A 24,715-nucleotide genomic window follows, 5' to 3' on the forward strand; every position below is an offset into this window, starting at 1 on the left:
CCAGTGCCCAGTACAGGGGCACTATCACCTCCCTGCTCCTGCTGGCCACACTATTCCTGATACAAGCCAGGATGCCATTGGCCCTCTTGGCCACCTGGGCACACTGCTGGCTCATGTTCAGCCGGCTGTCAACCAACACCCCCAGGTCCTTTTCTGCCAGGCAGCTCTCCAGCCACTCCTCCCCCAGCCTGTAGCGTTGCATGGGGTTGTTGTGACCCAAGTGCAGGACCCGGCACTGAGCCTTGTTGAACCTCATGCAGTTGGCCCCAGCCCATCGGTCCAGCCTGTCCAGGCCCCTCTGAAGGGCCTTCCTACCCTCCAGCAGATCGACACTTCCACCCAACTTGGTGTCATCTGCATTTCTGTTTACCCAACTGGTACATCTTCTGCTAGAGTCTCTGATCTGACCATCTGTTCCTGATGGTTCATTTTTTTTTTTCCTTGAGTGGGTCAGCCAGGCCTGCTGGCCTTACATCATATTAATTAGTCATTGCCACTCTGCTAACAGGTTGTCACCTGACACTACGGGTACATGTTCTTGTGGGGATCCTGGGCAGAATGATGATGGCACTAAGTTGTAGGTACAATTAAAGTTTTATTTTTTTTTAACAGAATTTTATTATCAGCATAGCGTAGTATTCTATGATCAGAGTAGCACAGGTTTTTTATAACCTGAATCAGTGTAGCACAATTTTATAAGTAGCATAGCAGAGAATTTATAGCGCAGCTTAGTTTATGGTTCCTAATCACCTGGACCCTGTGCAGATCGGATCAAATGTTAATATTTGGCTTGCAGTATCAATAGTATAATAGTCGTAATCTAGACTAGAAACATGTAAAAGAATGAGTCACTCAGTCCTTGTTGGAGGCACCCCTGGCCACCGGAGAGGCTCGTGGGTCTCGCTGTCCAGCAGCAGTTCTGGTGCAAGTTCCCCTTAGGACTTGTAACTGCTTGATTTTATAGACAGCGCTCTGTGTGCCGTTACGCTTCCCTGTTCTGTGATGGGGCCATCACCACCACCAGGCTGGCCGGGTGCCTGGGACCTTCAAGGCCAGTAAGGAGGGGAGTAGTCAGCCTGGCTCCCAGGAGTCTTGAGGCTGACAGAGAAGGGAAGAAAAAATCCATTCTGTTTCTCTGCTTGGTGCACAGGGCCTTCAGGGCTTGTTAATGAGCGGGAAGAAGGCTAATATGTGACCAGCTCAGTCACAGAGAATGGCCATTTGCCTTATAAAATGGCGTTAGTCATGCTAACCCTTATTGCAGAATATAATCACCGCGTGTTCATATGTGCACATCAGTATACTTTTACTTTCGGAGTGCTGAGTTGGGAATTTCTGAATGTCTGTGATTCAGTTCCTACGTAAGATGTGTTCCTTCTAGGAGTAGATTTGGATTCTTACTAAAGATGAGATTTAGATGCCTAAAATCCCAGACAATATTCCAGTTCCCTTGCTATGCATGATGCCTAGCCCTGCATATGCTTCCTGTTGTCATGATGCAGAGCTTCCTTTCTGTTGAAAAGCCTGGAAATTTGGATGTATTGAGGTCTGTTTTGCAGAAGACTTGCCACCTCTGCTCCGCGGGTGAGCTGCTGTGGAGGAATCTGTTGTGATGAAGAAAAAGCAAGAGGGAGCTTAATACTTAGCAAAAACCAAGGCAGACTTGGAGTTCTGATCCCACCTTCTAGGACCGTGTTGTGTTTTCCTGGAAGTCAGACCTGGGTGCTTTCTCCTGCAGATGGAAGTTTTCTCCTTTTAGCTTTTGATTTCCATCTTCACTGTTGCAGTGGTCGTCTTTGAAGGGGTGATAATGGAGAGTAGTTTAAAGTATTCTTGCTCTGTGTATCTGTTGAATAGTTGTTACATCTTTTTTTTTTTTTTTCTGGAGTGGAGGTGTGAATTCAGTCACCCCAGGGTAAATAGTACTGCAACTCATCTGTCTTAAACTCTTGGGACCTACTTAATACTTAGACTAGTCTAACTCCTCTGTGCTTGAGGCTGCTCTCTGAGACCCGCTGCCATCGTGCAGCTCTCCGCTCATGCTGTTAAACCCCATCTTTCAATACGGGTTGCCATCTTCACAATGCTTATTAGGAATGGCCTCTGAATGGCCCAGAAATTGTAGGGAAGAATAATAATTGGCTTGGGTGAGAAGTGAGCCAGGATCTCTTCTAATGCAAAAGTACAGAGGATGGGAGTTCAGTGTTTTGTACCCTGGTATTGCCTGACTTGCCCAGTGCAGATCCAGTGCGTAGCTTCAGGGCTTGAACACGCTTCTTGTTACTGCGCTGTGTGCTTTTCTGATGAGCGCTGGCCAGGGGAAGGTCTCCGTTTTCTTCTGTCTGTGTTTTAGTCGCTCATGCAGTTAGATGGAAGTGTCCCATCGGATACTCCGGAGAAATGTGCCAAGGTGGTGGGCTTTGCAAGTGCTTTTTGAGCGGTGACTGCAAAGACAGCCTGCTGTGTCTGGGAGGGTCAATTACCTTGCGGTTAACAGTTACTGTAAAATTAACCTATTCTGAGTTAAGGGACAAAACAGTCATGTTCTTACATCAGACTCAAAAATGACAAGAATTATAAGGATTTATAGTGATAGGGGCAACAGAAGAAAACCTTCAGTACCTAATGTACTGAGATGGACTACAAAAAACTACAACTACTCCTATGAACCATGGCTGCCAAGCTCCCGTATGTTATGAGGGACTGCGTGTAGCCTTATCCTGAGCAGATGTAGTAAATTTTTTTACTTCTGTCTTGGATTCTCTGAAGGTGTGCTTAGGATTGGACGCCACTTGTTCTTGCTCCCTATTTCTTGTAGGGCAATTGTCTTAAATAGGCTTTCCTTCTTTCACGCTTCGAGATTTGACTGCTAGCTCTTCCGTGAAAAGCATAAAGCATAGTTGTCTTCTGTACCGGGGCCTTAGCAAATTGTTAACCTGTTAGAAGGGTAAAATGCTCTTCCCTACCTTGGGAGGTCATATATACACATATGAGGGTACAGTTCATATGCACAGGTAAAATTAATAATCCTACTTGATAAGATTATTTACTACACGCAGCTTATTAGCGGCCAACTGACAGTAAATTTGGAGAGGGTGAATCCTGGGTTGCGAGTACTTAAACTGGTTGGACATAATATGTTTGTTTTTTTTTTAAACATAAAACTTTTAATATTGTGTTTTAGCCCACCTCTAGCCAGCAAGTATGCATATTCTCTGTTTCTTCATTACTGCAGCTGCTCTCCAATGTTCTTCTTTGGGACGGGATTGTACGAGAAGATACGGTCCGTGATTTGGGACTGAGCAAGCTGCTGAATCGTTACCTTCTTCTGAACCTCTTAAACACGCCACCAGGGCCGGATAATATAGAAAAGTGTAGTAAGGTAAAAGATAACATGTACAATGGAAGGGGGTGTATGCTTTTTTTCATGAAGAGGGGTCTAGACTGAAGTTGACTATTTAAAATTTTTAAAATTTAAATAACATTTTAAAAAATTTCCAAAACTTTAAAATTTTTTTTAATGACCTTGGTGCATAAAAGCGTTTTAGAGCGAACATTGGTCCAGAGGTTCTTAAGAATGACTGCTCGTAGGGAGAATCAATCTTGGTTTCAAAGGAAGAACGCACTACTAATAATGACTGAACCTGCCAAAAAGAAAAGTCCCTGTCAGAAGTGATGTGACTTGGTTATATTGAAAAACTTTTCTCTTCAAACCTTTCCAAATATTTTTTGTGTGAGCAGGTGGTCGCGTGCCTCCCAGAAAGATGGTTCCAGGATCTTAAAAGTGGATCAACTCTCCCTGAGTTACGGAACTTCTGCCAGCACTTGCTGCAGTGTGCCTGTACGCTACACAAGAATAACCACAGGTAGTAGATCAGGCTTTCCTTGGGATTCAAGCACTTCCTCGTACACTTTGTGTTAAATGTTCCTGAAGTCTCACATATTTGACACTTTCAAGGACGTTCTCGTCACATAGATAGATAAAACAAATGATGGAGTCCGTAACATAAAGGAGCGCTTCTGCAGCTGTAGTTTAATGTGATCGTTTGAGGCGCCAGATGTTGGGCGCTGTTAGTGATCAGTGGAGCCAAGGTCAGCTGATGACGAGGGGCCAAGGGGAGACACCTGACTCTTTTTAAAAATTAATAAAGTGTCCTTCGAAGTCAGGTACATAAAAGTGCTGCTATATAAAATTTTTCTTTTTTTTTTTTTATAGTGATGAAACAAAAGAAGTTCTTCTCCTGCTGGTGAAAGTCAAAGCTCTGCATGTTGTTGAAGATTTCATTGAAGAGTACAAACTTGAACACCTTAAATCCATGATTGGGAAATAGGAAAATTTTGAACATTTATATTACTGAAACAAGCCTGGTATTAACACTAAACCAGTTCCAACATGAAATTTAATTCATGGACCCTCCCTACTCAAAGATTAGTGGTAATCACTGTCTCATTGTTAAATACTTGAGGATTTTTTTTTTTTCCTGAATGTCGTCTTCTGCCATCTACTCCTAGCTTAAGGAGTCTTTTTAGTAGTTACAGTTGTCAAAGTCAAGCCATGGTTCAGGCATTCTAAAACGTGCCGGTGCTTTATTGCTTTATCCTTTTCGGAAGGAGACGGTGAGTGCCTGTAGGGTTTATTGCTGCTAGTAAGTGGCCAGCTTTACCAGCTATTTTCAGTATTACGCTGCTAAGTATTGCTCTCTGGCTCAGCAGTCATGGAGCTCTTCTAACTTGTGGTCCGCAGCGACGTTGGTAGGGTTATCCGTAAGCCATCCCTTGTGAAAAAGAATTCATAATGGTGCAGGGGTTCTGACCCCGATAGAGAAATGAGAAGCCAGCGTGCCGCTGAGGAGTTTGGGTGGTTCTGGATGGTAAATGGGGGGCAGTGAGGCGGCAGCTGCCCAGGAGAACACCTGGGGAAGAGCAGACCCGTGGTGAAGGTGCTGTCCGACGTGCCCGCTCTTGTACTTGAGCGATGCGGCCTTCGCTGGGGTGCGCGCGCCTGGAGCTGTTGCACACCTTGCTTTATCAGGCCTGCAGTAACAGACATCTTGATGCTGAGCAGCACGGGAACAACTTCAGTTACTGTCTAGTAACTGAAACTCTAGGGAAGTCTGCCTTTTGCTTCCCAGTAGGATCTACTGACCCTTACTTCATCATACCCTTGTTGGATTTCTAATGTTTTGTAACTTTGTATATTTGCAATAAATAGGGTTATAGAATAATAAGGATGCTTTATTGTAGAAACTGTAGTGCATCACAGACTCTGTATGTTTCCTTGTGACTGTATTTCTCCAAAATCTTTTGGGACTAGAATTCAACTCTTGCAGACTTAATCCACATGCTTTCTTATATATTTTTTAAGTTAAAAATATATTTTTGTAAAATATTTTAATTGTAAATAGCTTTAAGTGTTACAGACAAAAGGTGACTTTTAAAATAATTGTTTTATTTTGAAAATAAAGTAAAAATATTTTGCTGTGTTGATGACTCTTACAGTTCAATTCTTTAAGATGTGACAAGAATGTTATTACAAGTCTGACAAAACCTGGGCTGCCCTTAGCCTTCATGACCTTCAGGAGTTATGCTGCAAATCCTGCTTTCTAAGAACGGGGCATTTCTGTTGCTTTTCCTCTCGGAATGCCAACAAAGCCGCAGTCACCACAGCCTCATGATCTCATGGCTCTTCTCTTGCTCTCCGTTAGCTGGGATGAGACAAAGGTCTCCTCTGTGCTATTATAAAAATCAGAGATGTTCTGTCACAATTTAGCTCTGTAGCTGTTTTTTTTTTCTGGAAGAAAGATGACTTGTAGGCACGGGGAGGCAGGTAACACTGCTCTGCTTCTACTGTGGAAGGAGGGTCTCAGGAAACCGGCTGTCCCAGCACCGAGAGCCTTCTCTGACACTTCGTGAGCACCTCATCACCAACCTTACACTCATTCACATGATTTGGCTTAAACAAACTGGCTCCGTTCTTCAAAACAGATTCCAGAGCATTTGTATTTGCTGCTCTGGTGGCAATTAGTATCAGAAACAACTTTTTTTTTAATGGCAAAACTAAACAGCACCGACTCCGAGAGCGCAGGGCTGGCTCAGACATGCCCACTTCCCTGCTACGGCCCATTTCTGAAGTTACGAGTCCGGCAGTTCTACAACTGGCCACTACCTACTTTGTAAAGAGAGAAGTAACGGAAGTATTTGGAAATGACAACACAACTCGCTTAAGTGGGTGATTAACAAGAGGGGCTAACAAACTCCTCTTGTTAACTGTAATTTAAAATAGGAGGCTTCTCATTCCTGGAGAAGAGGTGAAGAGAGCATTACGCTCTCCAGGAAAAGGAGGGGCTGGTTTCACAAACAGAAACTCAACCCCAACAGTCTGTACACTTTGAAATTTTCTGGAAAGGTTCGCTTTATTGTGTATGTATATATACAAAACTTGACAAGTGATAATCCATACAGTAAATTCAAAGTAAATAGTAATTTTCTCAGTAATTCCTAGACTGCAAACCCCATCATTATTTTTTAAGCTCTTCACTCACTTCTTTCCAAATCTTCTCCTCTATTTTTGAAGTATCGTATTCTCGCAGCATATCAAACTCTAGCCATGGCTGGCTCCACTTTTGTGCTTCTTTCATTTTTTTTTCAGGTAGCTCAAACTTTATTCCTTTTATATTGTATTTTGGCCTTTCCCACCGTTTTGACCATGGTTTAGGTTTCATTCGTACCTGCAGCTAGGGTGAAAGATAAAAAAAAAAAAAAATCAAAAGGTATTAAGTCATCAGAGTTTTGGTTGTGAGCTCAGCGAAAGGTGAGACAACTGCTGCTCTGACAGAAGGGAAGTAAGAGAAAACTGAGCAATCTCTCAGTATGTTAAGGAACTACTACTTCACACTGTTAGGAGAAAAGGAATTTTTTGTCTCCACGTGACTGTTGCCATAGTATCTTGTAAAACTTTTTAATTAACAGTCTTGATTTATTACACGGTCCTTAAATTGACACACAAAGGGAAGTTAACTCATCTTTTGTAGTCCTACTCCTGCTCCTTATTAAGGAAAAAGAAAAGCAGCATGATCAGGGAAGGGAAGAATGATCGCTGTATCCTCCCGAGTTGCTAGGCAGCGCTCCCTGACAAGGGTCTGCTGGTTTCTGGATCTTCGGGATGCAGATTTCCACTGACTCTTCCCTGACACCCACCACTCCCCGCGCAGTACCAACACTAACGGGAACGTTTCTGTAAGAGCAGCTTTCCTCTCAGCACAGTGTTACACAGAGCCACGTGGAGGCCGCTACTCCTTGCGTGTCTTCAGAATTAACTACTGAGGATGGCAGGTATTTACATTCTCAACATTCTTTTGCTATAGAACTGGCATAAAAACTTGCTGTATTTGTATACTTTTGTCACCCCGGTAACTAATGCGAGGCTGTTTAATGGCCTTCCAGGCTATCAGTCAGGTCTGAAAGTGACCTAAATTATCACAGAATCCTAGAATGCTTTGGGATGGAAGGGACCTCTAAAGGTCATCCAGTCCATCCCCCCTGCAAAGGGCAGGGACATCTACAACCAAATCAGGTTGCTCAGAGCCCCATCCAGCCTGGCCTTGAATGTTTCCAAGGATGGGGCATCTACCACCTCTCTGGGCAACCCGTTCCAGTGTTTCACCACCCTCATCGGGACAAATTTCTTCCTTATATCCAGTCTGAATCTCCCCTCTTTTAGTTTAAAACCATTACCCCTTGTCCTATCGCTTCAGGCCCTGCTAAAAAGTCTGTCCCCATCTTTCTTATAAGCCCCCTTTAAGTATTGAAAGGCCGCAATAAGATCTCCCTGCAGCCTTCTCTTCTCCAGGCTGAACAACCCCAGCTCTTTCAGCCTTTCCTCATAGCAGAGGTGTTCCAGCCCTCTGATCATTTTCGTGGCCCTGTCCTCTGCTTTCCCTCTGAAACAGGTGGCTCCTACCTTGTTTACAGGAATTTCCTCATGGTCTAAACGAGACACAGGTTTCATGTTCATATCAAAAGTACTATATTCAGGGAGGGCATCTCGCAGGTACATCAGGTTGTCATCCAGCCTCTTCTCTAGCTTCAGAACCTCGATCGCTTGGATTCGAGGATTGTATAGTTCATAACATATTTCAACACCTTAGAGAGATAAAGTCTGGTTTAACGAACGAAATTCTTTAGAAATACTAACACCAAATTAGTGTTTCTTCAGTGTTACACATTCCTGTATTACTCAAGAACTGCCTTTTCCTTATCAGAGCACTACAACATACAGCGCTGTGTGCACATGTGATTGTACACGTGCATTATGTCCACACAGGGAAATGCAGATTTGTTCTGCAAGTCACGTATTTAATAACAAAATGGCTTAAGAGACGTTGAATGGCTTGCATTTAAGGAAGACGAGTTTGGGTTTTAAACTTTACTCCCTTCTGGTTACAATGGCTTTTACTATCCATCTCATTGTATGTGTAGTGTATACAGAGACACCCACCCCTTCCGTATTTGCTCTCAGAACATCAGTATTTGCATCTCCCCCCATTTTGTCATGAAACAGAATATGAACCGATTGTAAAACTCTGCTAACCTGTTGCTTGTTAAACAGTTCACGCGTATGGCCCCAGTTCATGCAAATACACAGGGCTCAAGCGGGGCCAGTATTTACACGGCTAGCAGTAGCCTGCCCAGGCTCAAATACAAGCACAACCACAGTGGACCACATTCAGTCTCCTCAGAATACAGATCTAAAAATCACTAAGTATATAGACAAAAAATTACGAAGCGGTTGCCTGCCTTCAAATACACAGCACATCAACACCTCTGCATATACACTTTCATACCTGCAGTATCCCCTAGTAGGTAGACTCACGATTTCACTTTAATCTCTTGCCATCCTCTCCGCAGACTAAACTTCTTCACCAGATATCCCTTCACATACAACTTCAACATTTTTTGCTTACCATTTCCAGCATAATTACCACAGTTAAAAACCCACCTTGGTCTTCTATGACGTTCCGAAGGACAAAGGTAGCGCCAAGTCCTTTTCCTCCTCTTTGAACGCAGATGCCTACAAACCGGTTGACTTTCTCATTGGCGTACGGATCTGCAGTCGTCACGGCGAGTACGCTGCCTGCCAAAAAAAAAAAAAAAAAAAAATAGACTGTTCAAGGAAACAGGTACCAAAACATGGGGAAAGAGTCACAAAGTGCACATATTTAGGTACATTTTGAAAATGTTTTATGTTCCATTAAAAACTGCCAGAAAGCGAAGAAACTTCTAACGCCCTGAATTACTGTACGTTAAAGTGATTCTGCAGGTTAACTATGAAGCCTCTTCAACTTTCAACCTTCACCTTTATCTTTTACTCTTCATGATGCAAATTGAATACAAATAATGTATTTTCCTTTCTTTAGCTTTAGTGGTAAACCATACGCTAAAGTGCCAGGATTTAAAAAACACATTAGTATTACATTTTTAATGGAAACTGGATATAAATATGAAATTAAAAGACAAAGTAGTAAGCAGAGAAACACATGCTAGTTCATCTAACGCACCTGACGCTGCGATGGCCTGTGATATTCTACAACACCCAACCACACTTTTTACTACCCCACCCAACGAACAATATTGACAAAATTATGAAAGTTCTGTTACTGACCAACATAGAACTCTGGGATGTTGAAGACTTTTCGTCTCTGTATCATATCCTTTCTTTCTATAAAGAATTTAAAAGGATCTGTTCTCCCTCTGGGAGGTATAAATTCAGGGCTCAAGAACCTGTAAGAAAATCCAAACCTGTGTAAGCATAAAACAAAAGCATTTGCATAAAAAGTACTAGAGAAGTCCAAGTATTTGGCCTAAAAATGACCACCTGTTAACCACCAATACCAGTTGCCTTTTCAGAGATATGAACTGCAGCTCATGACGTTACCAATTTTTTTTTGTTATCCAAAAGGGTTTTTGTGGGGTTTTGTTGCCGTTACATTTTTTGTTTTATTCTTTTAAACAGATTTTTTCAAAAACAACAATAAATGTTGGTCTGAGAGGAGCTGACTGAAAGAGGACAGTTCAGTTACTGCTGTCACAGCTTAGGAACAGGTTATTTCATGGTTTAATTGTAATCTGCGTGACAGAACACTTACTGCTTGATGACTTTATAGTAACAGATATGGAACAATCTATTACCAGTTTTTACAAACAGCCAAATAGAGCCTACAGGAGACACCACATAAATGTTATTTTGTGTTAGAGAAGCTTAAAGGGACTCTTAAAACTATTTTCTGCTCTGATAAATTAAACCATGCCAAGGAATTTCCTCATGCCCTGGAATTCAGTTGTCTGACTGCTGAGTTGAGGGCACACACGGTACTGGCCTGGGCCAAGGACCATTTCCAACAAACCATTTGGATGTGGTCACTCTGGTTTGGATGGTAAGGCCGCTTGGCCTCAGAGCCAGAGGATGAAGCTGGACACATTTAATTCACTAGTACAGACAGATCTTAAAAGATCTGGCAAGGAGAGAAGTGCCCAAGACAGAAAAGGAGGACAAATGCAAACCTGCCTTACAAACCCTACGGGGGCTGTGGGGGGAGTGCAGGGCAAGGCGTGTGGCAGCACGGAGGCTCTAGTTGGTGTCGCTGCCTACGGGCAGCCACACAGACAACAAACAACATCGAGCCTACTCATGATCTTCAAAGTTACACAATCTCAGGAGAATAAAACGTCATTTAAATGTAGCTCCCTGTTCTGCCCAGCTGCCGCATCACGCGCTGCATTTCTCAGAAGAGCCATGTAGACTCTTCGCTTCGTAAACGCATTTCCATAAACAGATCTGAAGACAGAATGGAAATTTTTATAGTCTTCTTTTAATACCTACCCCATTCCTAGGCTGCCTACGTGCTAAAGTTTTGGGTTTTTTTTGGGGGGGGGGCGGGGAGATGAACAATACAGTACTACCACTCTCCTTCTAGACACAGCACTGCAGTTTTAACCACCGCGTCATTTAAAGCAATGCAAACGGGTTGAGGTGACAACAAAAATACTCAGAAGAAGAGATGTCTCATGAAGGTTACCACTGCTGATGTCAGCTCTGTTTCACAAACAGAAATGTATGTGCTCACAGTCGATCTCAAGGTCTAAGGCAAAGGCAGACACAGGACCCACGTCCCTATCACCTCATGGCACACTGAAGAGATAACATGCCTTTCACAGAGAGAACCTCGCACATTAGCCCCAAATTTGCAAAAGTGTTTACTGCTACACTTTTTTTCATGTTTCACTGCTTTCAGGAACTCCAGAACACAGTATTTTAAGGTGTTTTAGACATATTTCAACATAAACGGTCTTTGCTAGAACTCTGCAAATGCTTTTTTTGTAATAACGCCTTGGAGCTTGAAGGAGGGGCTCACACAGCCACCAGCCTGCCAGCAGGCCCGAACACAAGCCCACCGCGGCAAGCAGCGGACACCCCACCTACCTCCTCTCCTCCCTCTGCTTCTGCTTGTCAATAATGACAGGCTTTGGAGGCGGCTGAAATTTTGCTGGCTGTCCATCGCTGTTCATTCGATACTCCGAGGAAGAAAAACACCCTGTAAAAACAAATAAATAATTTTTAAAACCCCCGTGTTTGCACGTTGAACCGCCCCCAACAGTTGCGCAGCTGGAGATCGCACTCCCGCAAGGCAGGCCCGGGGCACCGCACCCCCCCGCTCTCTGGGCGCGCTGAGGGACAGGGGCAACCGGCGGGCAGGAAGAGGGCACCGGGCAGGCGGGGGACGGAGGGGGACGGTGCTCACTGGCGGGCAGGGCGGGCCGCGCGGCGGCGAGGCCCGCCACCCTCCGCGGCCACAGCCTCCCGCAGGCGGCTGCCATGGCGACTGCGGCCGCTTCCGGCCCGCCGGCGCATGCGCGCCGCGCCGCTACGGCGAGCGCCGCGGGCCAAACCAGCCCCGGGCGCGAAGCGGGGCTGTGGCGGGCGGGGCCGCGGGCCCGGGTGGCACCTGAGGGAAGGGCCCCGGCCGGGGCTGCCCTCTGCCACAAGCGGGACCCCGAATGGCACAAGGCCATGGCGGCTGCTTCCTCACAGCGGGGGCTGTCGGTTGGGGGGGGGGGGGGGGAAACAAAGCGGCTCCTTTCACCCCCGTCCCTCAAGCGGCCTGGGGGGAGGAGGACCCCAGCTGAGGACCGGGGAGCACCTCAGGCGGGGGGGGAGCGGCAGAGGGGCAGGCGCAGAGCTGGAGCGGCCGCCTGTGGCGGCTCCCTGAGCACGGGGGGGACCCACCGCCCTTCATCAGCGCCGGCTTTGCTGCCCGCAAGCGCTTACGGGGATTGCAGAAACGGGCTCCTGGGCGCTTTCACGATGGAAAGCCTCCGCTAATAAATGTTTCTGGGCCGTTGTTAGCTCCGTCCGTGATTCAGATAACCTGCAGTCCCGGCGATTTCACCATGGTTAGTTTAGAAATGATTATGTACGCTGGTATTATTGAGTTACTTTTAATATGTTTGTTTCAGACAGATTTCCTCAGGTGTCGGTAGCAGTCTGGATTCCGTTGCAGCTACAGGGAAGCAAAGTTTAAATGCAGAGTGTGGACCTATTAAATAACACCCCACTGTTTAAACTTCGCAGGGATTCACTTCAAAACACGCCTGACCTCATCAACTAATTAGATCAATCTTGTTGCCCGTGATGTTCCTCCAGCCCCTTTTATTGCTGCCAGCTGACTTTGTAGCCTCCCTCATTAACAAGAGTTATTTTCTAGTTTGGGATCAGCTGTTTGGTTTCCTAACTGTTGTTTAGAAGATGATAGCTTGTGCAGAAGACAAGTCACAGTATTTCTCGATAATCTGCTGATCTAAGACAGAAGTGAGTTGATCAGACACGGATGGGACAGAAGAGGGCACTCTGACCCTTAAAATACAAAAAAATCGCCACCAAAGCTAAGCACACCACTTGAAGCAAAGATTCCTTCTGAAGATTATTCTTTTTTTTAAGTTCTTGTCACTACCTAAGCACTATTAAAAAGTCAGAAGAATATATCTCGAGGGGGTGAGGAACAGAGCATATAGGCATAATTCCCATAACTTAAAGGTGATTGAGGAGATCCCAAAACAGCTGTAAGGAGATGTGTGGGTTATGACTTGGAAAACTGCAGATTTGTGGCTCACAACTGTCTTTAAAGAAGAGCATTGAGTGCTTCGGTGTAAGGGAGCCATTTCTAACTCCTTGGCTGACCGCTGTGGATCGCAGCCTAACAAGACCATCTCGACAGCCTGGTACTGTGTCCAGCTCAGGGACTCCCCAGTCACCGTAGGTGAACCTCGCTTCACTTGAGGTGTCCTTCAGGGCCCTGCACCCTGTGTCTGGTTCCTCTGTGGCCTCTTGTGGCACCCTGACATCAAGGCACTGCTGCTTTGCTTGGCTGAGCAGGTCAGGCGTGCCCCAGCTTTCCATTTTTAAGGAGCACAGGTGCGGATTATCAAGGTTGACTTGCAGACAGCTGTTTCCTTAGGTTCATCAGTTGTAATGTGTGAGCTTCTTACTTGTGGTGGACCCCCTGTTCTTGGGTCTCCGTTTTCAGGGACAGCTTTCTTGAGTTCAAAATACAGGTACAAGGGCCTCAGCTTGAGTTTCTTCACTGAGCAGGTCAGATAGAGTAGAGGAGGGGCTGCCTTCCTGCTTTTCTAACCTATATAACAAAATCTATGAAAATACAGATCACTTTACAATCACATGAGTTAATAATTTCTGTAAAATGCTTCTAGGAGTAGAATGAAATTCAGAAAGGCATCACTGTGCTCAGGTGATCTGGCAAAGATTAAACAGACTTTGGGACTTCTCAGAATTAATTCTGAGTGGAGCACATTTCTGGTTCCCCCTGTCAGGTCCTGGGGAAGCTCACCTGTGGTTCCTTATTGCTACTATACAACATTTATTTGTGACCGCTTGCCCAGCTTGAATTACGGCCCCCTGTTACTAAGCGTGTGTCTTCCTTTCAGGTAGTCATGGTCAAGTCACTCTTTAAGTTCTTTTTGATAAGAAGTTTTGGCCGAATCTACCCTGGAGGAGCAGGGATGTCCCATGGAGCACACTGTAGGTGTGTTTCCACAATGCCTAGGCAGCTGTGACTCAATCTAGGGATACTGTGCCCTGCAGCTCTTTTTTGTTCCCACCAAAATGCACTGCAATTCCCTGTCTGAGCATCTGAGTTTCCTTGGGAAGAAAACCCAGACAGATAGAAAACAAATTGTGCTTAGCTTGATCCCCTCTCGTCTGTGGAAGTAGGATGGAGCAAAGGTCTTCCATTAATGTCATCCTTCATGTTACTGTCTTTGAAGTCTCTTCCAGTAGTTCAATATCCTTCTTGAACTGCGTGTTTCAAAGCTGAACACAGCAGGTCAGTAGTGCTAACAGTCATCCCAAATACAGAGATAACGATAGCTCACAGTCTTCAGCTGTGTTTATATCCAGTACTGAGGTAGGCCTTTTGGCCACAACATTGCACTGAGAGGTCGGGTTCAGTCAGTTATCCAGCTGGACACGCTCTCACCTCCAGCCTATTTCAAAACCAAATCTCTTCTGGCATGGGCGTTTCAGTGACCTGTCTTCCTCTCCTGATGTTTGTGTCCTTGCAGATGTATCAATAAAGACAACATATTCTCTCTCAGGTCACCAGTGTAACTGGGCCCTCTTGGGCCTACGTAGAAACACACTTCCTTGCTAAAGATTTCACTGAATGATGGTACTGCTCATTAGTGGAAAAAACGGTAGATGTTTAGGGACTACCCTGGGATGAAGGAGACCTGCCTTGTGTTTTGCTCCACCCTTTCTTTGTGACTTTGAGCCATTCATTTTTGTTTTCTGTGCTTTAGCTCAACTTTGCTGTAAGCAAAGCCTGAAGAACAGACCTTCTCAGACCATATGCTGCTTTTGGCCAGCTAGGGAAGGGGTATATGTTTCTGATGTGGAGGTGCCCAACAGTCTGTACTGGTGTTAGCTCAGAATGAGTTCAGAGACAGCTGCTTGAGGTCTAGGACACATCTGGGTTTGTACGCTGTCTGGATTTAACCCACTCATGTCCCCAGGAGGCCAGGGACGCCGTGCTTCAGTCTCAGCATAGATATGTGCATCAATCTCTGCAGCACCAGGATGAAGGCTGTCAGTATCACCTGAAACAGGCTGTGTTGCAGTCTGAAATCACAGAGATTTCTTCTAAACACCTGAGGCCACCTTGCAGCAGCCCCAACACAGCTGTCTGTGGAGTGTTAGAGGGTGTGAAGAAGGGAGTGAATTTTCATGTTGCCCAAGGGAACTTGGATGTTTTTTTAGAGGAAACACAGCAAAAGGTGGTAACACCTGCTGTTATTGTTATTATGTCTTTAAACAGAAAGAGATGTCTACAAGGGGCTGAGCTGCTCTGGAGATGTGGTCTTTGTGCATTCAGGGTTGAGAAGAGGCAGTTGGATGTCCCCAGATTCCAAAAGAAATGGGACTGGCTCATGGAGGGCCTTCCCCACCTCGTCCTCTCTGGGTGTGCAGAAAACCCTTGTGGTCATCTTCTTCATGAATGGGAATGAGCACTGGCTCAATACAGACCTCAGGGCTTGGCACAGGTTGGTTTCAGTTGGATTTGAAAGTGGAAACATTGCTTTTGATAATTCATTTTTAAAACCTTTACTTCGGCATTTGTTACCTCAGGAGTGAAGCTCCTTCCCCTGACATTTATGCAACAGTGCGTCACAAATGTGTCTCTCATCCTCTCGTCTGTGTTTTGTTGGTTTGTACGGTTGTAACAGCAGGTCCAGAGCCTGGAAGTGATCCCTGCTCACAGAGGTGTCGCCCAGATGTCAGAGTGGGAGGAAAAAAAGTCTATGGGATGAGTCCCCTCAAGCATTCAGTATACCCTTATTGCTAGGAGATGCTGGGCTGTTATCTGGCATTTCTGAGGGTCTCCTGAGCTGCTTCTCCAGTGGAGGAATGGAGGCCCAAGGAAGCTAACTGGAGGGATGAGGACAGACTCGGTGGTGTGAATTAGCTCCACTGCTCCGTGGCTTGCATGGTGACGTCTTCCTGAGAAAAGCAGCCCAGAGTCTGCTTTTGTCCTAGCTAAATCGTGCCCTTTACAGAACGACTGCCAGGTCATTCATAGTTGCTGTAGCCTTACCAGTAGCTGGTGGAGCAGACATAGCTCCCTTCAGACTGGGGAGGCCATGTATATCACACAGTCCAGGAGTATCTGAGTCCTTCAGGCTGTCTTGCAAAACCATGTCAGCATGGGCACAAGGCAATGCCTGGATTCCTCTGTGTCCTGTTTATCCCAGGTATTAAAACAGCTCTATAAACTACTCCAGAAAGGTTTGAGTATCGTGGATTTTATTAGAATATTTAAACAGTCTGGTGGCAGCTCTAGTCTTTCTGGAAGCTTCCCTTTAATGAGACATGAGTTGTTAGCTTAAGGTGAGTTGGCCTTGCTTGAAACTTAATAATCAGAGATATCCCAAAATGTTGCTTAAAATAACCTAAGGTGCCAGACCCTTCTGGCTTGCACAGCTGTTCATTAAGGTGGCCATCAAGCTTCCACAATTACATTTTGTACCTTACTGTAGAGCAAGCGAAGAGGAGAGGGAGAACTGTTCTTCAGACACAGCATCCTAGCACTGAGCTTGGAGAGGCAATGGACTGGAAAATCTTCAGCTCGTTCTGTCAAAACACCCCCAGGCCTCAGTTGTTTTGGAGTGTATGTCCTGTCGGAGCCACGCGCGGTTAACCCTGCCAGACCAACTGCATGTTCTCCCCTTTGCGTGCAGTTGCTGGAGAAGTGATCTATCTGCTCCTCTGAGCCCAAGGCTCCTGGAGTGCCTCTTGCAACGGGCATGGCTCTCACGGCACATCACCAGTGTGTTCGTGCACACCTATTTTCTTCCATTTCCTTTTCCCTTTGTTGTGTACCAGCCCTGAAGGATAAATTATTATTGTATAACCTTTATGGGAGAAGAAAAATACAGGTGCCAATGATTTCTGTCACGGTGCAGGTGATATGTGAAATACGAACGGGTCTGTTGGCATCTTTGCCAGTGCCTCAGTAGATACTAGCTCTGTGTTCAGAGTCAGAAGTGTCTTTAAATTCCTCTTGGAATCTGTGGTGTTTTCAGATCATCCAGAATTTAAGATGTGACTGGCTTTGCAGCTTCTCTTGGGGTTTTGGCTCTTGGTTGTCTCCCCATTCAGTATTGAGCTCCCTATGGGATGCCTGGCACCCTTACAGCTTACAGAAGGGACAGCAACAATGGCTTATCTCAGCATTCACGAAACACTCAATTCTCCTAATTTTCTGATTCAGTAAGACATTTTTAAGAGAAATTGAATCTAATGTGGAATCCAATGTTGAATCTAAAGTAGACCTCAATAGTCTGTGTAGAGGACAGGTATAGCATTGCTTCAGAGGTTAAATGAGTGAGACATGAGTTTAGAGGGGGATGAAGAGTGTGTGAGAAAGTAAGATTAAGTTCAGTAAATGGTGCCAGAGACCTTTCCCTTAGGCAGTAAATTCTTGGGTCCTCTTGAGTCCAGTATGGGTCCAGATGCCAAGGGGTGTCTGTGTCCCTGAGTTTCCATAGTGTAAGTGATGGAGGGTGAGTCTCTGCAGCCATCTTACAGAAAGCTGCACCAGAAACACCGTCAAACAAATAACTCATTGACACCAGTCCAGGCAGCTCCTTTGGTGCTTATGTCAAACTGAAAGACAGCTCTTGGCTTGGGAGCATCTACCTCATTCCAGAAATCGGAGGTGCTGTTCTTCAGAAACAGTCGGGAACATCTTGAAAACCTAAAGAGAGCACCGAGTTGAATGTCCTCATCTTGTTTCCCAAGATGCTTAAAAAAACATAATGAAAATGGATTATGAAAGAAATCCCATTCATCTTGAAAGGCAAGTGTAATCTAAAGACTGATGGGTGAACTCCCAGGTACCTTTACATTTCATAGAGTCAATATTTGTTCTTTCTCCATTTATAACCCCATTACTCTCTCTAGGTGGGCAGGAGATTTCAAAGGGGGACCATTTGTTTTTCTTGATTAATGCATTAATGCTAGTGGTTTGTCATAGTAAATTATACCTACTATCACAACCCGCTCGTGCAGGAGAAAAAGCAAGACAAAAATTTATGATCAAATTGCTCAAAGTCACAGCTTCTCATTATTTTAAACAAAGCAAGCCAACTTCTGCTCTTCATTACTCTGCGAACAGTGACTAAACTGAGGAGAAAATGTGATCCAATACCCTTTGTTTTGCAAAAGCCCTTTAGAAATCATAACATTATTTTCCACTACACTGGTTCAACTGTGTGCAGTATTATTGCGTGAAGATAAGGGGGAGAGAGAAACTGCTGCTTCGTTTTATGTCTCACTTAGCTTCCCCTGGATTCGCAGCAGGGCTTTCACCTGAGAACTGGGCTTTACAAGCTTTGCATCTCTGCCTCCTTCTCCACAGAAGCAGCAGCAGCTATGGACCCTGGCTTCCTACACCAGCCGAAGAAGCCCACAACTCTTCTAGGTATTCATAACACCATTTGTGACAATCTTCTTTTGGTGAAAACCAAAAGTACTTAGGACTGGGACTCCTTTTAGTGAGCACAGCTGCTTTTCCTTTGATGTCAGAAGGTACATTTTGCAGAGGGAGGGTTACATGGAGGCTAGCTGGTGTGCTGTGTTGGGGTAGATTCAGTGAGCTGAAAATAAGTGATTTTACCTGTCACTGCAGGAAAGGAGAAGGTGGTTTGACTAGTTATGTATGTCCGAGACGGGGTTGGCAAGTGAAGCAAGAAATTATCAGCAGTGTGGTAATAAACAGAAAAGATTCTGCATAGGCAACAGCCTCTCAGGTTGGGAATGACTAGGGAAGGGCTGTGCATGGAACAGCACCCAGGGGGTAACTGCAGAATAGGGCAGAGAACAAGCACCAGAGTGGCGGGCAGGGGAAGGCTGCGAGGGTGATGCTGGCTTGTCAATCTATTGCAAAGGGCTGGTCCAGCAAAAATCGAAAAGGGGTTGGAAGCTGGGTGGGCTCTAGTCCCTTTTTACCTCAGCTGAGGTGTTTCTGAGGCAAGTGACTTGTGTATAGAAATGCCACCTTTTATACTGGTCTTATGCAGTTCCCCATTGCTTGCAACCACTAAGCTAATGATTAGCATACACACACAGCTCTGCATGTACCACTGCTGTCAGTCCAGACAGCGCCTAGCCCGGTGAACTCAGGCATTTGCAAATCTCCTGTAACCCACGGTATAGTCTCCTTCCTTCTTCTGTGTCCTCTGTAGCTGGTCCAGTCAGTAATGTTACTGCATTAGCTATCAGTGACGTGTCTTTGAGCCAGGTGCCCAGAGACAATGAATGCAGTAAAATTTCAGCATGAGCTTTCTGCAGTGGGAAGTGTCTCTTGCCCTAGAAGCAAATTAACTGGAGTCCCCTAATGCTCGTGTTATGGCTACAGGGTGCAAAGGTTTGAATAGCTTGAACTTCATTGCCAGTGTAAGTTCCATAGGCTGTTTTAGATGACATAGTCCAGCACTGTCTGCAATGCCCAGCACACCTGGACTTTGTCACTGGATAGTCTCTTGAGACCATTCTAAAACAAATAACTGGCGATATTATTGTCCTGAGTACTTAAATGCATGTGGAAGCATACAGTTACTCTTGAAACAGTCCTTTCAAATAGAAAAGATTAAAAAAAGGAAAAGAAAATGTATTTTCAGCACATGTGAAAGGAGAACATAAACCTGTTCTTCCTCTTGCAAATGGCAGACATAGTCCATTGTTGAATTTGCACTGATGCCAGTGAAAGTACACTTGGGATTAATTTTACCCATTCAGCAGAAAGGCATTTCCTCTGATTCCCTTTGATTCCTTACCAGTTTGTGATCTGTGAGCCAGAGGTTTTTTGTGTAATTTGCTGTCTGTACGAAAACGAGGGAAATACTCTGTGCCCCTAGGCAATGATAAGCCTGAGGTGAAAGCTGATCTGTCCAAGTTATGTTGGAAAGAGATTTGCTCACTATACGTTCCTCATACACTCTTCAGCTCTGCCTTCCATTAGACCTGTCCTTTAATAAAGAGAAAATTAGAAAGTGTTAAGCTTCAGGGAAATTGATTTCCTGCAATCTAGAATTGTTCAAATCCATCCATGATCAAAGACTTGAGGATGGCAGTGCCTTAGATGTGTTGTTGGTGGCACTCTCACAGGAGAAGAGGGTCCTGGCCCTGAACCAGGGAAGCCAATTTCATTGATTTCACCAGCTCAAACTTGAGCGCAGTCTATGCTGAATGCCCCTGTAGGAATGGTCCATCCTGCTAACCGCTGTAAGTAGGTGGAAGCACAGCAGGTAGCAGCCTGGGCTGCAGCTGTGCTGGGGTCTGGAGGTGGGACTGCAGGATGCCCTGTCATTCCTGGGCAGCTCTAATCAGGCTTGCCTAGGTAGCAAGATGGAGAAGATGCTGTAGCACTGGCAGACAGTACCAGTTTGCCCCGATCCAGGGTTATTTATTCGGTTCTTAGCCCACGCCCCTGTGTCTTCCCTATGGCTATTAAGAACTTCTGAAACACTGCAGGCACATATCATCTGGCGATGTTCATGCTATCAAACGCCAAAGCAGGATTCCTTCCTGCCTGTTGGGGAATGGCCAAGGTCCAAGGCCCTGCTGACTCCCAAGCCATGCTCAGGAATTGTCTGGATGCCAGGTGGCCTGGGTCAGAAGTGTGCCAAGGACTAGTCCAACAGGTCACTGTAACCAGATGAGTTGCAGTGCCTGTGTCCAGACCCTTGCTTGGTTCAGCTTATTACCATAGATGTGGATGTTATGCAAAGGCTATGGTCTCTCTCTATATATGGACTATGCTTGGAAACAATCATTTTTGTGGGAAAGAAGGTCTCTGGCAACAAAAATGGCTTTCCCAATCTAAGCGTCTAATGTAAGTTATAACGGTAGTTGCAGTAAGGATGGGGTGTGATTGTGTGTAGAGGATGTGTGCCCATGAGGGACAGGAGGATCTGGGGGAGCACTGAAGGACTCTTTTGTTGTCCTTCATGCTACTGCTCTTGCATGCCCTCAAGGTGGAGTCCACAGTACTCGTGAGGTTTGGGATAGGTGCCTGTGGTATCATTCTAAGGATCATTTTAAGGAAGAATGTTGAGATGGTTCCCAGTTCCTATCACATTGCATCATGGCATGTGTCTCCCACAGGACAAGCAGAGAACTTCCAGACAAGGAAATGTGAGGAAGAATTCTGGTTCCTGTGGAAATTCATGATAATGTAAGTTACCTGTGAGGGTTGGTAGTAAAACAGGAAACAAAAGGGAAAAACATAGTGGAGACCAAGATTAAAAGGCGTCTGTAACTTGAAGTGACTCACACCTACGGAGCGGCAGGATAGAGGCAATTCTCCCTTGGTTACCATAGGTGAGATAATAGAAAAAACACATTGCTGCTCACATTGAACCAGCTGGGATGTCTCTGCTCTTCAAAGCAAATACCATCTAGGTCAGAGATAGATATCTTCAGGTGTAAAATTCAGCCTGTTGTCTAACAAGCATTCCCAGAGAGCTATTGAATATACTAAAAGGAAAGATAGCAGTGGCAAAAAAAAGCCAGTACATATTATCATCCAATTGATGGAGAAATCTTCTCAGGAAAACTGTTAGGAGAGGACTAGTGAGTCAGGTCAAGTGGGAGAATAGTTTCACATTACAGATACAAGAAGACAATCCAAGTCCTGAAGGTCTCAGTGAACTTCAGGGTCTCAGCTGGGTGCTATATGCCCACATAGCAAAAAATCTCAGGGAACAACATTCAAACAGGCAGGAGAGATGAAACACAGGGAAAAGGAAGGATCCAGTTCACAGCTGAGGAACTCTAATCCTTGAAATCCTTGTCTCCTGAAATCCTTGCGTGACTTGCAGTGTAGTACAAAGATAAAGTATGAAGATGACTCCAAATCCCTGTAGTTCTAGTACAGTGGTTAACCCAAGAACGTGCTGTACACAAGGCACCAACTAAACCCAATTGGATATACTGGTCCCAGATAGAGCACCAGACTGTACAGTATCCCCTAACATACAACATGGCATCACTATACTAAGGAGAATGCCAGCTGAGAGAGGTTTCAACATCAATTACTTGGTGCAGACATGAGGAGAAAGTTTTCAGCTTTGGTGTGGATCACTTTGTAGTCTCCAAATATTTTATTTTTGACATTTTCACGCATTGGAGGATTTTGCATCACTCTGTACAACATTTCCCAATGTTTTAGTGAGATAAGTGCATCATTTGGGGCCTTTCCTCTACACAGAATTATGTTAAAGAAACACCCCCACTCCAAACCTGTCCCAGTATGGAGCAAAGTCCTCCAGGTTTTATATTTGTTTTGTAAACTGGGGTGATTGAGTGACACAAAATGTGAAAACTTCAAAGGCTTATCAGTTTGAATATTCTGCACAGCTGTTGTTTAACATTGAATATGGAGACAGGGGAGGATTTCACTTGTGAGATACTTGGTGTTGTATTGCAAAACCGCATTATGTGAAGTCCTGTGCCTTCAAATTGATGAAAGCAAACAGTGCTTACTTCCATGAGTAACCCCATCTGTTTCCATAAGGCACTCTTAGGGGAAAGATTAAAAAAAAAAAAGAACAAAGAGCTGTACTATGCTGGGAAGCTTTGCTGGTTTATATTTGAAGCTCTGTCCACCCAGTTTAGATGTGTTTCTATAGGTATAAATGCACATATACTTTGTCATTCATTTGCATTCATTTACAAGGAGGCACTGTGGCCAAGTGCAAAGAGCTCTAACTGGACTTAAAGATTAAAAGTATTTAATCTTTTTGCATCTCTGACGGTTTCCCCTGGCTGACCTTGAAAAAGTAGTGACCTCAAACATATGACTGTGCTTTGTCCATGTGTGAAATGGCAGAATGCAGTGTTGGTCTTTTGGAGAGTGCTTGGAGACCTTACGGAAAACACAGTAAGAAGTAAGTAATGTGACTAGGGTTCAGAAAGCAAGACTAATCCTAGCACATTTTTACAAATAAACCTGTTTGTGACTGTATAAACAAACGTGGCTTCAACCCTACATATGGTTCTCTAGCTGAGAGCTAATCCTGGTCCGGCTCTTCTACTGACCAGCCCTTCTTCGAGCTGTTGATGGTTTAGTCAGCAAGGTAGAGGTTAGTGGTGCAGGGTCAGTGAAAAATAGGAATGCATTCCCAAAAATCAGCCCTAGAAGGAAGCAAGATCAGCACATACAGTGTTAATCTGGGCATCATCCTAACTAGGTCCATTCCTGATTACCATTTATAAACTGGGTGATGTTGGGGTGACCAATTGCTTCACTTCTCAGTGCCTCAGTTTCCCCAGTTGCAGTTGTACTTAACTGCTTTTAAAGCACTTTTTGGGAATTTACATGCATGTTTCAGATATTACAGTTTTATGTGTAGCAGGAGAAGGAGAGGATCTGCAAGAGAGAGGAGTATGGGAGGAGAAAGAACAATGCACTTAAGTATCATAGTCAAAAAGGAGGACTGAGGTACAGTTGTTAAGCATCCTGGACTAAAGCCACGTTGGGATTCAGGTGCCTAACTCATGGTTTAGCTCTGGCTGGAGAAGTACCCCAGGAGGTGGGACTGGTTTGTGTGCCTGCGTCTCAGTGCTGAGTGGCTACAGCACCGGTTACTGCAGGGGAAGCTGAGAGGTGCTGATCTCAGACCTAGGCTCTGTGCATGTACCTAGGTGCTATGGACTTTGCTCCTTAAGCTGGGCACATAGACCCCATGCGCTTTTTGCCATGATCAGGAAGGCATTAAACCCAGCTCAGACACAAGGCTCTGTGTCTTCTAGAGGGAAGAAGTGTTTTTAAGTATACCCAGATGCTGTATCTAAAAAAAGCAGTCATTCTCCACAGTTACTCTGTGGAGAGAAAGAAACCAAATAATCATTCCTCCAAGCTAAGATGTAATGCTGAACTGCATCAGTACCGGCCTATTCCTGCTTCTGGGTGGCTTTGGGGACAAGGGATCCAAGAGATTGTGTATCATCATATGCATTATTACCTATCCCCAGGAGATATATTTGAAGGCATGGCTGGATTTCAAGGGCTGTTACTCCTAAAAATAAAGATCCATATTGGTGTCCCCTTGATTCATGTTTACCCCATGAGACTGTCCATGAGAGAGAGACCATCCTTTGTCTGTGCTGCAGTTGGGACAGGTGGCCTTTTTCTGTTTGAAACACACAGCTGATGTTCCCACATGCCCTAAGGAATAAGGGCATTATGGAGATAGGCTTTAACTGAATTGCCTGTTTCTCAAAGGCCGATATATCTTTTTTTTTTTTTTTTTTTTTTTTTTTTTTTTTTAGCAAAAGCTGCTTTCTGCTTTCCTTTTACAAGGCATCTTTACAAGCGTGCTTAAAAACAAAGCCCTCACAGGACACTGATATATACTTCCTCCCCTCTGGTTTGACTTTATTAACAATAACCTAAAGGGCTGCTCAAGCACACTTCCCATGTTTAGCCTAAACCCTTTGTCACCACAGGTTTTTTCTTCCCCATATACTAAGAAGTCAGCCAAACCTAATTACCCTTTAATCAGTAAAATCAACACCTGCTAACAGGGTGGGCTCTTTTCAGAAAATAGTGCTTCCCTTTTCCAGAGGCTGATAAATTTCCAG

The 24,715-nt window shown here is 44.8% G+C and overlaps 2 protein-coding genes across 11 annotated transcripts in view; one reads left to right on the top strand and one right to left on the bottom strand.

Annotated features, from left to right (window-relative positions):
- GCFC2 (GC-rich sequence DNA-binding factor 2) overlaps positions 1-5,483 on the top strand; it is a 22,723-nt gene extending 17,240 nt beyond the window's left edge. For 4 of the 5 annotated variants that reach the window (XM_087774368.1, XM_087774364.1, XM_087774365.1 and 1 more), the window contains 3 exons: positions 3,185-3,382; positions 3,742-3,866; positions 4,217-5,483. In XM_087774368.1, the coding sequence (XP_087630494.1) occupies positions 3,185-3,382; positions 3,742-3,866; positions 4,217-4,331 (438 nt within the window). In that variant the 3' untranslated portion in view covers positions 4,332-5,483. The remainder of the gene's footprint in view (positions 1-3,184; positions 3,383-3,741; positions 3,867-4,216) is intronic. The other variant, XM_087774366.1, reaches the window with a different exon arrangement.
- On the bottom strand, positions 3,405-11,898 carry MRPL19 (mitochondrial ribosomal protein L19). 6 transcript variants are annotated; one of them, XM_087774373.1, is made up of 7 exons: positions 11,799-11,898; positions 11,480-11,591; positions 9,662-9,780; positions 8,999-9,133; positions 7,961-8,142; positions 6,543-6,734; positions 3,408-3,644 (listed from the first exon to the last, which is right to left on the bottom strand). In XM_087774373.1, exons 1-7 carry the CDS (start codon positions 11,872-11,874, stop codon positions 3,468-3,470), a joined length of 993 nt encoding a protein of 330 aa, XP_087630499.1. In that variant the 5' UTR covers positions 11,875-11,898; the 3' UTR covers positions 3,408-3,467. The 6 variants fall into 6 exon arrangements, with proteins under 6 accessions (XP_087630496.1, XP_087630499.1, XP_087630497.1 ...); XM_087774370.1 differs by having other exon boundaries at positions 3,405-3,644; positions 11,480-11,894; XM_087774371.1 differs by lacking the exon at positions 3,408-3,644 and adding an exon at positions 5,429-5,733 and having other exon boundaries at positions 11,480-11,894.
- Positions 11,899-24,715: the final 12,817 nt, after the last annotated feature.

Source organism: Nipponia nippon, unplaced genomic scaffold (assembly GCF_047370975.1).
Source record: "Nipponia nippon isolate SJK-2023a ecotype South Korea unplaced genomic scaffold, ASM4737097v1 scaffold_4, whole genome shotgun sequence".
Lineage (NCBI taxonomy): Eukaryota > Metazoa > Chordata > Aves > Pelecaniformes > Threskiornithidae > Nipponia > Nipponia nippon.

Bases quoted from the DNA above. Each gene is read 5' to 3' on its own strand.
- MRPL19 (XM_087774370.1), bottom strand. From the start codon at position 11,874: ATGGCAGCCGCCTGCGGGAGGCTGTGGCCGCGGAGGGTGGCGGGCCTC. The intron at 8,143-8,998 runs GTGGGTTTTTAA...TATCTCTCTAAG, and splicing joins GAACGTCATAGAAGACCAAG to GTGTTGAAATATGTTATGAA. The intron at 3,645-6,542 runs GTGAGTGAAGAG...TCTTTTTGGCAG, and splicing joins AGGAGAAGATTTGGAAAGAA to GTTCAGTCATTATTAGTAGT.